General features: G+C 40.4%; 1 protein-coding gene across 1 annotated transcript in view; it reads left to right on the forward strand.

Moving 5' to 3' along the window:
• Positions 1–9,592, forward strand: part of FMN2 (formin 2) — a 322,361-nt gene extending 312,769 nt beyond the window's left edge. The window contains exons 17-18 of the mRNA XM_032609063.1: positions 6,692–6,773; positions 8,061–9,592. Of these exons, the coding sequence (XP_032464954.1) occupies positions 6,692–6,773; positions 8,061–8,087 (109 nt within the window). The 3' untranslated portion in view covers positions 8,088–9,592. The remainder of the gene's footprint in view (positions 1–6,691; positions 6,774–8,060) is intronic.
• The last annotated feature ends 4,800 nt before the right edge of the window (positions 9,593–14,392 follow it).

Consider the following 14,392-nt stretch of genomic DNA (forward strand, 5'->3'; position numbering starts at 1 on the left):
ACTCACTTAGGCCAGATTGTTACTGCTCAGTGGCAGGAGTGGCTCCCTTCTCATTCCATTGAATGACGGTAGCATACCTGTTTTCTTAATGAGGGTGAGGCCGCCGGGTGTTTGCTCTATAAAGTAGATACAGATTACTCGGCCTGCGGGCCACAGGGAGGTGTGGTTTCTCTTCTCTGTGTCTGTGTCACTGTTGCATCTCACAAACTGTCTTTACACTGAATCACATTGAACTTTTTGTATGTTTGCCTTACAATAAATGGGTCTGGGGCTTGGGAAGGAAAGTGCAGAGAAATATACATTTTTATTAGGAGAGAAATCAGAAACCACTCTATTTAGAATAACCTTTAGTATAAATGTATCCAGTTGTATTAAGGACAAAATTATTATTGGAATTTAAACTAGTTTCTTTTTTTAAATTGAAGTATAGTTGACTTACATTATGTTAGTTTCAGTTGTACAACATAGTGATTCAGTATTTTTATAGATTATGCTGTTTCAAGAAATTCTATGATAAAAAAATATTTTTCATTTTGTCACCTACCTTTGTCTTCTCTGTGATATAAACCTTAAAAATATTCTCAGTCTCCTGGACTCAAATTTTCTATGCTTAATAACTTCTAAGCTTAATATCTTAAAGCCAGAGGAAGCTGCTACAACTGAAAATTTTTGAATGTAGGGAGTAAAGATCTATATAGATGTATTGAAATTCATTTAGCTTCTTTATAGGTTACATTTACAACTTTATTTTTTAGAAGATAAATTTAGTATAAGAGTTTTCTTGAAATTTTCAGCTTAGAGATGTTATGTTTTCCTCTGGCCATTTTTGCCCAGACAACAGTTTCAATGGAGGACTCATCTCATAGTCACATTGCTCACACTCCTTATCCTGTATTCTCTGTAGCATCACAAAATCTGTCATTACTGACTAATGGTGTCACACTTCTCTACCTTGATAAGCTTGAATTTCAGGTTTCACATTCATTCCAGTCTCACTTGACATCTTCCCAAACAAGCTGCTGAATGGGCAGGTCGGGTTGTGCGGTGTCTTAGGATCTTCTCACCAGACACTCTGAGTGCTGTCGCTGGCTGTCGCTGTCGTGTCCTGCCCGACTGTGAGTCAGACTCCTGGCCGCCCTAACCTTCCAGACCCAGCTGTGAGAGGTGGAGGGCGGTGTGTGGGGGAGAAGCCCTGGCAGCTGACAGGACTGCCTCCAGGCCCAGGTGTAGCTGGGACTGAACTCAGAGCATTATTGCTCTAATTTGAGGCTCATTTAGATGAGCTTAGTTGTCTGGTTTTCCCCTCTAGAGAAGACAGGAATTTTTTAAAGAAGAGAGAGGATCTACGTAAGGCAGATATGCTAGCACCGCGAGGAGTGATCACAACGTGCCATCTTAGGAACAGACAGAGGATTTAAAACTGGCTGTGAGGTCAAGTCCAATAGAGCACAGTGTGACGTCAGAGTGGGTGAGCTGCTATCTACGCCTTCGGGACCTTGAGGGAGGCCTGAGTCCGCACATCACAACAGTGATGAAGGTGGCATCAAGTAAATGTTAAATATTTCCATCTGTTTAAGAAAGAGAAAAGTTTCATTTCTTCAAAAAGTCTATTCAAAATTGGTTATACAAAGATTGGTCCTTCTAGGGAGTGAGTTTCCACTTACTGGGAATCACCCATTCATTTATCTAACTCTTTCTGACCCATTGCCAGGACAAAAATTAAGAACAAAAAATATTTGTTCAAATTGGTCACCTACTCTGTTTTCCAAACCTGATTCCATCTGTTTTTTGGTTTTTTCCCATGATTAATTTCTCCCTTAAAAGATCAAGGAGCGCCTCATATTATTTTACTACTTTTGGTCCTTCATTTGAGGGATAAGTTCATAGTTTTGAAAAGTATTCAGCACATTGTTGTGTCTGAAGTTTTATGGACAATAAAAGATATGACACCAAAATTTAACATAAACGTCAAATTTCATGGCCATACTATTTGTATCCTTCTGTTCTGTCTACCTTTCCTGTTTTCTAGTCTCTGCTTTCTGTGTTGTTTTTTTTCCAAAACCACTAAACGTGATGAGAGAAGAGTTTTCCTTATCACATCATTTGTTTTTGTTCATATTCTCTTTGTTGTCTAGATTTCTGGTTAGAAGTTGCAGTTGTTATAATTAGCCTACCAAAGATGTCATCTGAAAATTTTTTACTTCCCTTTTTAGTTATCTAATAAGGTAAAAATCTATTTTTTTGTGTGTGTGTGTTTATTTTATTGAAGTATAGTTGACTTACAATGTTAATTTCTGCTGTACAGCAAAGTGACTCAGTTATACATACATATATATTTTTATATTCTTTTCCATTATAGTTTATCATAGGATATTGAATATTGTTCCCTGTACTATACAATAGAACCTTGTTATTTACTCATCCTATATATAATAGTTTGCATCTGCTAATCCCAAACTTCTAAGCCATCTCTTCCTCAGCCCCCTCCCAATTGGCAGCCACAAGTCTGTTCTTTATGTCTGTGAGTCTGTTTCTGTTTTGTAGATAAGTTCATTTGTGTCATATGTTAGATTCCACATATAAGTGATATCATATGGTATTTGTCTTTCTGACTCTGCTTAGTATGATAATCTCTAGGTCCATCCTTGTTGCTGCAAATGGCATTATTTCATTCTTTTTATGGTTAAGTAATACTCCATTGCATATATATATAAAACATCTTCTTTATCCATTCATCTGTTGATGGGCGTTTAGGTTGTTTCCATGTCTTGGCTATTGTGAATAGTGCTGCTATGAACGTAGGGGTGCATGTATCTTTTTGAATTATAGTTTTGTCCGGATACATGCCCATGAGTGGGATTGCTGGATCATACGATAACTCTATTTTTAGTTTTTTGAGGAACCTCCAGACTGTTTCCCGTAGTGGCTGCCCCAATTTACATTCCCACCAACAGTGGGAGGGTTCCCTTTTCTCCGCACCTTCGCCAGCATTTGTTATTTGTATACTTTTTGAGGATGGCCATTCTGAATGGTATGAGGTGGTACCTCATTGTAGTTTTGATTTGCATTTCTCTAATAATTAGCAATGTTGATCATCTTTTCATGTGCCTATTGGCCATCTGTATGTCTTCTTTGAAGAAATGTCTTGATCTTCTGCCCAGTTTTCAGTTGGGTTGTTTGGTTTTTTATTACTGAGTTGTGTGAGCTGTTCGTATATTGGAAATTAAGCCCTTGTCAGTTGCATCATTTGCAAATATTTTCTCCCAGCCAGTAGGTTGTCTTTTCATTTTGTTTATGGTTTCCTTTGCAGTACAAAAGTTTGTAAGTTTGATCAGGTCCCATTATTTTTGCTTTTATTTCTGTTGCCTTGGGAGACTGACTAATAGAGTCAAATCTTGATTAACGAATGCCCTGGCAGTCCCTTTTGTGTGAATGCAGCCACATTAAAAAAAAATCATCTTCATGAATCATGCACAAGAGCTATGAATCCATACGCCAATCACAGACCCCTCCTAACTGGAGGTTAAACTCAAGTGCAGGCCAAGGACTGTCCCCTTCAGCCAAGACCTGACTTCCTCCTTCCTCATGTGACTGCTTTCTCTTTATAAATGAAGTACTATCCCTCTTTTCACTCCCCTCCTCCTTTCCAAATAAGACGTGTAGGTCATTTTTGTTATTTGAAAAGTTATCACCACTGTGCCTTTTCACTTAATATCTAGTTATGAAAGGAACATCTTTTTCCTACTCAGTTCAGGAAATTTTAGCACTCATTGAATGAGGGGCGAGGCAGAGGGAAGAGAGTTACTCAAGGGCCCTGCACTTGGAGCCGAGAACTCCTCCTGACCCCCAGAGGGAGGCCCAAGTAGGAGGGCACTCGGGGGCACTCTCCCTTCCGGCTCACCTCATTATTTTTCCTCTTATTTCTGCCAACTCTGGCGGCAAGCTCACCTCCAGGGACACGTTCTTTTTTCCTGCCTAAAGTGTGGGGAAAATGTCAGAGTTTTGTTGAAATAAAATTGGACTTTGGAAGAAGCAGCATTTGCTAGGAGACTTAGGATGGGTGGGCCCCAAGGGGACTGCAGGGAGCCCATTCCTGTGGTTTGCGGTCGTGACCTGGAGGTTCACGGCGTTGCCTCGAGGGGGAGGGAGCGCCGGGGTCCTGGGGCGCCGCGTGGGGAACCACCAACTCGGTTCCGGGGCGCAGCTTCTCCCGGTGTCGCCCACGGGCGCCCACATCAGATCAGATTCTCCCAGTGCTGCTTCTGAGCATGTCCTGGCAGGGGTCGGGTACGGTGGGGGAACAGAGACACCTGGCCCAGAACAGACACGTGGGGTCCCGGGAGCTGCGTTTTATCTGATTCTCCGTGATTCCTCTGCTCCTGACCTTGAGCGACCGCTTGGGAGCCATGTGCGCGGCTGGGGTCTGGGGACGCAGGGACCACTCGCTCCCGTCGGACAGGGAAGCAGCGGGGCGGGGGAGCTCTGGCCTCGGTGGCGGGTCCCAGGCAGCAGGGTCCCCGCGGCGCCCCCAGGTTACTCTGTACAAGTCCTCTCCCCTCACCCTCAGCCCCATTTCCCCTTCCAAGAAAAGTATGGAAAATTAAGATTTCTCTTTGAAACGAAGTTCAACTGTCGACCTGCTTCCGAAGAATTTCAGGAACCCCACCCGCCAACCCCAGGGTCCCCTCGGGGCATAGCCCCCCAACCCGGCGCTGGACTCCGAGCGCCCCAGCCTCTGTGCGCACGGGCCTCTCCTCTGACAGACGCCGGGCTTAAGTGCCCTTAGCCCGGTGCCCAGTCACTGCGAGGGCTCCCTGACCACTCTCTCTAGCTCTCCTTGTGTCTGCTGTGGGAATGGCTGGACTTGTTTTTGTGTAAAATTTAATATGTTTGTATTAGACTCAGCTTCCTGTGATACTTAGAAAAAACTTTTAAGAACAAAATAAGTAAGATAGTGAGAAAATTAAGATGCTTTGGTGATTTATAAACTTGTGAAGTAGATTTATTTTAAATGTCACAAAACGCTTTAAAGAGCTCCAAGCAAACTTAAAAGGGGATCTACTGGATTTTTGCTAACTGCTAAAAAAAAAAAATGTTTTCCTTAATTTCTTGTCCAAATATTTCAACTTATATTAACTGGTAGTTATTTCAGAGGAAGATGGGAACTCTGCAATCCCTAGTTTGTTATACTGTGTTTGTATTCAGATGTTTGGAGAAAAGCTTAAAGGCAAACTTATGGCTTGGGAAGAAAGTAGTAGAAGTGGTAACAATGGATTGTCTTCTAAACTGTCATCATTTTCTGGAATTACTGACATTAGCAACTCAGCAGGCATTTTACATCCAAAAGGATTTATTTTGATCTGCCACGCTTTACTGTGAGCTGCAACAGTAACCTCATAGCTGCTGTACTCCATGATTTGTTCCCTTCTGTTGTTTAAAAACAGGGGTTCTTTCAACTGCATAAGAGATGAATTCTACCATTAGAACTTTTACCATCAGGCTCAAGAAGTATATTTAAAACTAATTTCTTTCAGGAACCAGGTTTCAAGATCTAAGTCTTTTATTAAGATAAGTCACGGCCTTTTCAGTTTCTCCAGAAATACTCTATTTTTAATTCCCGAGGAAAACCACAGTAATAAAAACAAATTAACCTAATAGGTTATTTTCTTTCTTATGGCACCTATTTTTATTAATAGAATTCCAGTTTACAGATTTCTTACTATTTGTTTAGTTAAAGCAACCATTGGTAACATTTTACAGTATTTTATAAAGAACTTTTTTATATATATAAATATGTCTGTTTATAAAGTCATGGACTGATTTTTTTTTTAACATCCTTATAGGAGTATAATTGCATTACTATAAAGAACTTTTAAAGTAAAACTTTTTGGACCTTTGCAGCAGCTCTGTGTGATATTCTTAGTGATGCTGTTCTGCATTCTCGAGCACTTGTCCTTCCTAAGGGACACAGAGGGCAGAGCGAGCAGATGTTACCCAGCATCAGACAGCAGAGCCAGACTTGCTGCACAGCCTCCCTCCCCATGACGTCCTCTTTTAACTGTTCCTCTGGTAAACTCAATACTGTTTTCCCTTGGAGCGTGTGTTTAAAAAGAAATCCTAGACGCGTTCAAACATTACTGCTCACTCTCTATTTTCTGCTTTTGAATGACTCATTCCCATGCTTAATGAAGCTCAATTTTTTAAAAAACACCCCAAGTATTCATTGCACAGACTTCCATGCCTGGGAAAATGCAATGTGGAAACTGAACCTAAGACCGTTTTAAATAAACATATGAGTTTTTATATGGTACTGCTTATTTAATTATTTAATGCTTCTGATTTATATAATAGTGCCAGCCCCATTTATGTAATGGAGCCAAACTCAGCACCCTCACCTGAAAATGAAGGATATTTCTTTACTTTACTTCTGAATGTAAGACTCCATTAGTATAGGATAAAGTGTAGCCTAAAAATATAAATGTGCTGTATTCTATTCCATTCCACATCCTTTGATTCCAAGTTAAGAACCACTGGGTGAATTCGCCTCTAGCTCTAACATTCTGTTTTTAAATCAAATGTCAGGTGACATTGTGGTATGTGGTATTTTTCTCTAATAAATCAACTGCTATAGGTGGATTGTAGTTAGCTTTCTAAATCTTTGTTTAAATTGTGTGTTTTCTCCCCCACCCAGAGTAAAAGAAGCTGAAGAGGTATGTAGGCAGAAAAAGGGAAAATCACTTTATAAAATAAAACCAAGACATGACTCTGGAATTGTAAGTATTTATTCTGTTTTTTTAACTTGTGATTTTCTTTGGCTTTTAAGCACTCTTTTCTCAATATATACAAATTCATCTAATAATATTTTAATTATTTTCCTCTTAAGTTTGAACAAATAATGAGCCTCTGACTTAAAGAATCTCCTTTTCCTTCTGCCTTTAATCAGGCCCCAAAGGCTAAAAGAATCTCAGCATTCAAAGACTAACAATTAAGATAAATCCACTGAGGGGGTGCACGTATGTGTGTGGGGTTGCTGGCAGAGTTGGGGGCCATCGTTCACTTTCCTCATCATACACGGGTCACAGCACAGCTGTTGTAATTGGATGAGCACCCTTGGGATCTAACACATGAAATGCCAGGTGTAGTGTTGTCCTTTGCTGGGACCAGGGCTCAGGCTCTGCGGAGTCGGCTGCCCAGCAGCCGTCAGCCCACAGCCCGAGTGTAACAAGCCAAGGTGTTCCCTCTTTGTCCGCTCTCCCCTTCAAAATAAAACACCAAGTTGTGCCCCCAGAGAGGGAAGGGTGGTGGAAATGACGAGTTTTCCCTTGTGGTACTGTCAGTGTTGAGTGTTCGAGGGGTTGTCATTTGACCCCACAGAGTAAGTAAATGATGATGTTTTAGGCCTTAAAATAGGAGCAGTTTGAATTGAGCTAGTCTCACATAGTCTAAATGGAAGATATTCAAATAACCCAAATTGGAATACCGTTAAACAGCTTTATTTAGAAAAAAGTTAGAAATTATATTTTCATTTAAAAGATATTTTCCTTTCAGTTTCTCTGTATCAAAATCTTATGTAACAACAAGTATTTTATTATGGTTTGGTTTATGTTCTGTCTTTTTGATGAAAGTACAATCTTAAAGTACATGTATAGAATGAGCAGGAAGTTATTTATTAACCACAATTATGGAATTATAAGGATAGAAGAGAGTTAAATCACATTAACCATGAGATGAAGCCTCGATTCAATTTTCATATTTATGTATTTGCACACATAAATATGAGAAAATGAAAAAGGTGACCCGGTATTCTTTCATGTCGATTAGAAGCTAAATTTTCAAAACTTTTTTCCTCAAAAACATTCAGTGATTTGTCTTAGTGAAAATTCTAAAAGATAAAAAAGATTCTACTTCTATTTTATTCCTTTATCACCTTGTGTATCTTTAACCTTTTTTCAAAGAATTTGATCCAAATGAAAAGACCTTGTTTGGGCTATTCTAAATGCCATACATTTTTAAAGTTCTTCCTTCTAACTATAACTCTTCCCTGGTGCATTTATTTTCAGAAAGCGAAAATAAGCATGAAAACCTGAACAAAGAAAAGCAGAAAGAAAATGAGTCCCTGCAGCCACTTCCACAGAATTCAGCCGACCTAGGGCAGGAAGGAAACTCATCATCTTGATCACTTTTCTTCTTGGCCTCTTGCATAATCTTTGTGTTTTCCAGACAGTTCACTGATTGTTGAATTCTACTGTATATTAAAAAAAAAGAAAAGAAAAAAAGCAAAAGCAGTAGGCCAGTGGAGAATGTGACACCTTTTCTTTTTGTAAAAGCTTATGGTATTTTACCGATAGACCAAAACAGCATGTGTAAGAGGCAGTATCTGCATTAATTCTGAACATGCTAAACAGTAACCTTCAATTTAATGATGTGCAAATAGCCCTGTCACAGTGAAACACGTTCCATTCTACTGACGACCAGTACTCCACATCACTGCATTTAGAGTTATGGTTAAAATGTTATTTCTAGTGAATTGTTTGTATCAGTTTCACGTCTACATATAAATTTTCTATTTTGAAATTGAAGTACCATTTATATATGTCATAGTCAAGGCTTTCCCAGCTCTTGGGTTGGTCTCTGTAACTATATATTTGTGAAAGAAGATTTTCATTTTTTTTACTCATCATATAATGAATAGAAAAGAATATAGCAAAAGGAAAACCCTTCCTATAAATCATTTAAAATAGGCAGGAATCAGAAATGAGGGTGTTTATCAACTATGTCCTTTGGGACCTTACATAAAGCCAATCTGCAGCAAAGGTCAATTAAACCAAAGCTGTGCCTCTCTGTACTTTTACCATTGCCCTTCACAAAGAAAATGACACAATACTTTTAAGGAATTTAAATAAATGATGCTCATAAAATTGCCAAACATGACTAACTGGTGGCAAAAAAAAGAGTAACTTTTAGATGGATTGGCATCTACCTAGAACTTGTTACTTAAACCCAGCTGCCTGAGTATTGTGACCTGATTGGGGTTGTCTTTATGTGTTATGGCAGTTGATTAAAAACTATGAAATGAGTATGCAAGGATTTATGATCTAAAGGCACCTAGGAAAAGATTTTATTTTAGATTGAGAGGAAAAAAGTAAATCTTCCACTCTCTATGAAAGTATTTTAAAATCAGCTCCTGGTGCGTTGTGATGGTTTTGTCTAACATTAATAGAAAATTTAAAAAATTCTTTTAATGATATGTTTTGGGGTACAGCTGTGAATAAAGGGGAAAATGTGTTGCTAATGTAAACCAATTATAGAATCAACTTAAAAGAAACTCTGAATCATAACTATGTTTGTTTTTATGTAGAGTACGGTCCTTAGCTTTCAGTCTGTAGTCGACATGCACAGACAAGTAGTAGCTATCGGGTTGCTGTTCTGCTGTTCTCCTGTCTCCTTCGGCCCCTCCATGTGTACATGACTTTCTTCAATGATATAATAGGGCATTTAACAGAGATCGCTATGTGCAATACTGTATTTAGTGTTTCTATTTTAATTTTTCTAGGATGTTAATTTATATGAAAATAAAATGAATAATAAAAGAGTTCTGTGCCTATTGTGTATGTATCACCTAAAGATACTTGCAAAATACTTACCATGAGGGTGGAATTAAGTTAGATCGTCTATGTCTGAAGATCCTTTTTAATTATTATTAATTTTTAAAAAATAAATCTATTTTACTTATTTTTATTTTTGGCTGTGTTGGGTCTTCGTTGCTGCGCACGGGCTTTCTCTAGTTGCGGTGAGCGGGGCTACTCTTCGTTGTGGTGCACAGGCTTCTTATTGTGGGTGCTTCTCTTGTTGCAGAGCATGGGCTCTAGGCGCACAGGCTTCAGTAGTTGTGGCACATGGTCTCAGTAGTTGTGGCTTGCAGGCTTTAGAGCACAGACTCAGTAGTTGTGGCAGACATGGCATGTGGGATATTCCCAGGCCAGGGCTCATGTTCCCTGCATTGGCAGGCGGATTCTTAACCACTACGCCACCAGGGAAGCCCCCTATTATTAATTTTTATTGGAGTATGGTTGCTTTACAATGTTGTGTTAGCCTCCACTGCACACACAAAAAAATGAAACAGCCATACACATAAAGATAATCCCCTCCCTTTTGGACTTCCCTCCCATTTAAGTTACCACAGTGCATTAGGTAGAGTTCCCTGTGCTATACAATATGTTCCCATCAGTTGTCTATTTTATGCATACTATCAATAATGTATATGTATCAATCCCAGTCTCCCAACTCTTCCCACCCCACCCCTTTCCCCCTTGGTATCCATGCATTTGTTCTCTACATCTGTGTCTCTTTCTGCTTTGCAAATAAGATCATCTATACCATTTTTCTAGATTCTACAGATGTGTTATTATACGATATTTGCTTTTCTCTTTCTGACATACTTCACTCTGTATGACACTCTAGGTCCATCCGCGTCTCTGCAAATGACCCAACTTCATTCATTTTTATGGCTGAGTAATATTCAATTGTATGTATATACTACATCTTCTTTATTCATTACTCTGTTGATGGACATTTAGGCTGCTTCCGTGACCTGGCTATTGTAAATAGTGCTGCTATGAACATTGGGGTGCATGTGTTTTTTTGAATTATGGTTTTCTCTGGGTATATGCCCAACAGTGGGATTTTTGGGTCATATGGTAGTTCTATTTTTAGTTTTTTAAGCAACCTCCATACTGTTCTCCATAGTGTCTGTATCAATTTACATTTCCACCAACAGTGCAGGAGGGTTCCCTTTTCTACCCACCCTCTCCAACATTTATTGTTTGTAGGGTTTTTGTTGATGACCATACTGACTGGTGTGAGATGATACCTCATTGTAGTTTTGATTTGCATTTCTCTAATAATTAGTGACGTTGAGCATCTTTTCATGTGTTTGTTGGCCATCTGTATTCTTCTTTGGAGAAATGTCTATTTAGGTCTTAAAGATCTTTAACGTTTCTTATTTCAGGCTTAACAGTTGTTTGAAGTATTTAATGAATGTTGGTCTTTAGAGATAACATAATCATTGTGCTACATCAAAACATTTTTAAAATTTTTTCCTTATGCAATTTTAAGGAAGAAGTATTTCCCACTTATGGACACCAATGCATTAATATCTGAGAAGTCTTTTTTCTAAAAGTTAGAAATTATATGCAAAAATTCATCTGATACAGATTAAGTGGTGATGGGTTATTGGAAGATGATAAAGCAGAGGACATTTTGGTACAAAGAGATGGATGTAGACAGGGAAATAGAAGGAATAAAATAGAAGCATTATGCTAATGGAAAAGCATGAAAAGACTTTCTTCATAAATAATCTTTGCATTTAGGTCTGATCTAATTTTTCATCACCTGTACACTGGCTTGTCATCTTCTTTGTGCCAAGGCCTGGTGCTAACTAATAACTGACATTTTAAAAGGAGAATATGGAGGGAGGGTGAAATGGGTAAAATGCCAACTGTATGATGATGGACAGAATCTAAACTTTTGGCAGTGAGCAGGCTGTAGTGTGTACATAAGTCGACATACAATGTACACATGAGATTTATGTAATATTATAAATCAGTGTTAGCACAATAAAAAATAATTTTAAAAACTATAAAGGAAAAGAACTAAATGTCACGTTGGGGGAAAAACGTGTAAAGCAACAATTAAAACTCATTGTAATGTCCAGTTCAAAGAGTGCAGAGTGCTAAATGCAGAGGCATGAGGAAGAGGTGAGTGCAGGGGAGAAAAGGAGGCCCTGTAGTCACCGGGAGCCTCACTTATCTCAGACCTGCAACCAGGCGAGGCTCAGGAGCAGGGCAGCTGCAGAAAGGGACTTTGTGCTGGGAGCTAAGGTGAGTTTATTACGGCTAGGGGGCTGGATGCCTGGAGTCCCAGGCGGGCGGGCAGCGGCGCTGACGTCACCCGGGAGCCTGTTTCAAGGGAGGTCTTAAACGTTCCAAATGGGAGTTTGGCAGATGTGAGGTGACGTTTCTAAGGAAGGGAAGGGCTGAGGAAAAGGCGTGGAACACGGAGGCCGAAGAGCCCGCCACTGCGTGGAAAAGTCGGCCCCGCAGAGAACAGGAGGAGGCGAGAGGCCGAGGCCGAAGGCTTCCACCACGCTGGCGCCGTGCAGCGGAGCCAGGGAACCAGCCTGCACTGGTGACCGGACCCGGTTCCGGTGACCTGGCCCTCCCTGCGCCAGCGTGGGGACGGGGCGGAAACCGGCGTGAAGAAAGGCGCGGGGAGGCCTGAGACGCGCCTCCGTGAGGGCCGGGAACAGGGGCGGGTCACGGTGACAGGCCGGCCTCAGGGCTGTTACTCGACAGCCTGGCTCCGAGCATCAGTGAGGCGGCACGGGATCGGCGACCCTCAGGTTCCTGCAGAACCGCCTCTGCCGCGCCCTCCGAGAAAAGCAGCTGGGGGTCTTTACCCCTTAACCGGCTTCATTTCTTCTCAGCGCCTATCACCGCCTGACTGACGTCATGCAGTTGAAGTGGGGGCAGGGCAGGCGCGAGCTGTAGCCATTGTCCGGTGCTGCGGGCCCCATCCCTCCCCCTTCTCTATAGAAGGAGCCCCAGCCGGGACTGAGGGGAAATGGCTTTCTGAGGTGCTGATTGGCCATCTTCTCGGTGGGCTAGCTTTCCGATTAAAGTCGTTATTCCTTCTTCCAGCAACTCGTCTTGGGGCGTATTGGCCCTTCGTGCGGGAGTAGAAGGAGCTTGGGCTCGGTAATGTCCTGTTCCTCTGGTCTGTGCATCTGCTTTTTTGGCCAGTTCTACACTGTTTTGGTGACCGTTGCTTGGCAATACTGTCTGAAGTAAGAGTGTGAGATGCATCCAGCCTGTTCTTCTTTGTGAGGATCACTTTGGCTATTTGGGGTCCTTTGTGTTTCCACACAAATATTAAGAGCATTTGCTCTATTTCTGTGAAAAATACCATAGGAAGTTAGGCAGAGATTGCATTCACAGTGTACATTGCTTTGGGAAGAACGGACATTTTAAAAATACGAGTTCTTCCATTCCATGAGCATGGGATATCTTTCCATTTATTTGTGTCTTCTTCATTTTCTTCATCAACGTCTGGAAGTGTTCAGTGTGCAGGTCTTTCAACTCCTTGGTTAAATGTATTCCTTGGTAGTTTGTTCTTTTTGATGCTGTTGTCAATTGGATTGTTTATGTTCTCTTTCTGATGGTTTGGTTTTTGTGTTTAGAGGAGAAATTGATTTTTGTGTATTGATTTTGTAACTTTACTGAATTCATGTATTAGACTAATGGTGTTTTGATGGAATGATGTAGAAAATTGGGACTCCTCGAAAATCCCACTGTTTCTATCACATCCAGGTCATCCATAACATGGAAGACATAGTGGCTCCTACTAGCATCTAACAGACTGCCTTTCAATTACTTGTGGGCTCATACAGGGGTGATTAGGTTCACGACTTTGTGTGAAGTGGACCTGGGTAACAAGGCTTGGCTTCTATAAGGAAGTGTGACATTTTCTCTGCTTTTCTGGTGTGGGATTGACATGGTGTTTTGGAAAGTGAGTTACTATCCAGTAATTTCAAACATACAGAAAACTTTCAATAGCAAAACAAAGTCCTGTATATCTGCATGCTCAGATTTCCCAGCTGTCCTTGCTTTCCTGCACTTGCCACTTCACACAAAATACTCCAGTGCATTTTACCCAAAACAGGGCCACTCTTCTAGGGAACCAGCATGTAACCTCCAAATGAGGAAATTGTGATGGTTTCTATGTTACAGTCCAATCCACAGGCCCACTTCAAATTTCACCAGCTGCTCCAACTCTAGGGAAATATCTTTTCCCATTCTGATCCAGTTTTATTTTCCTGGAACTATGACTGATACTTTCCCTCATTTTCACAACCTTGATGGATTTAAAGCACACAAGATGAGTATGATCTGAGCGACCTTTTCTGTATCGTAACGTGTATCAGTACTTCATTCATTATGTGCATGTATGTGTGTGTGATTATACAGATCATTTACCATTTAAGCCTTTTTAAATACACCATTCTATAGTATTAACCACACTCACATTTTTGTACAAATATTTTACCCATCCATATTCAGAACTTTTCTATTTTCACCAGTGAATCTGTGTACCCATTAATGACGAATTCTCCTCAGTCCCTGGCAAAAATATTCTACTTTCTGCCTTTGAATTTGACTTCTATGGGTACTTCATATAGGTGGAATCATGTCATTTTGTTCTGTTTGTGACAGGATTTTTCACTTATTATAATGACTTCAAGGTTCATGTATGTGGTAGCACGTGTCAGAATGTCCTTTGTTTTTCAGCCTGAATTCCATTCGTCTGTGTGTATACAACCACATTTAGTTTATCC

This window comes from Phocoena sinus, chromosome 16, assembly GCF_008692025.1.
Source record: "Phocoena sinus isolate mPhoSin1 chromosome 16, mPhoSin1.pri, whole genome shotgun sequence".
Classification (NCBI taxonomy): domain Eukaryota; kingdom Metazoa; phylum Chordata; class Mammalia; order Artiodactyla; family Phocoenidae; genus Phocoena; species Phocoena sinus.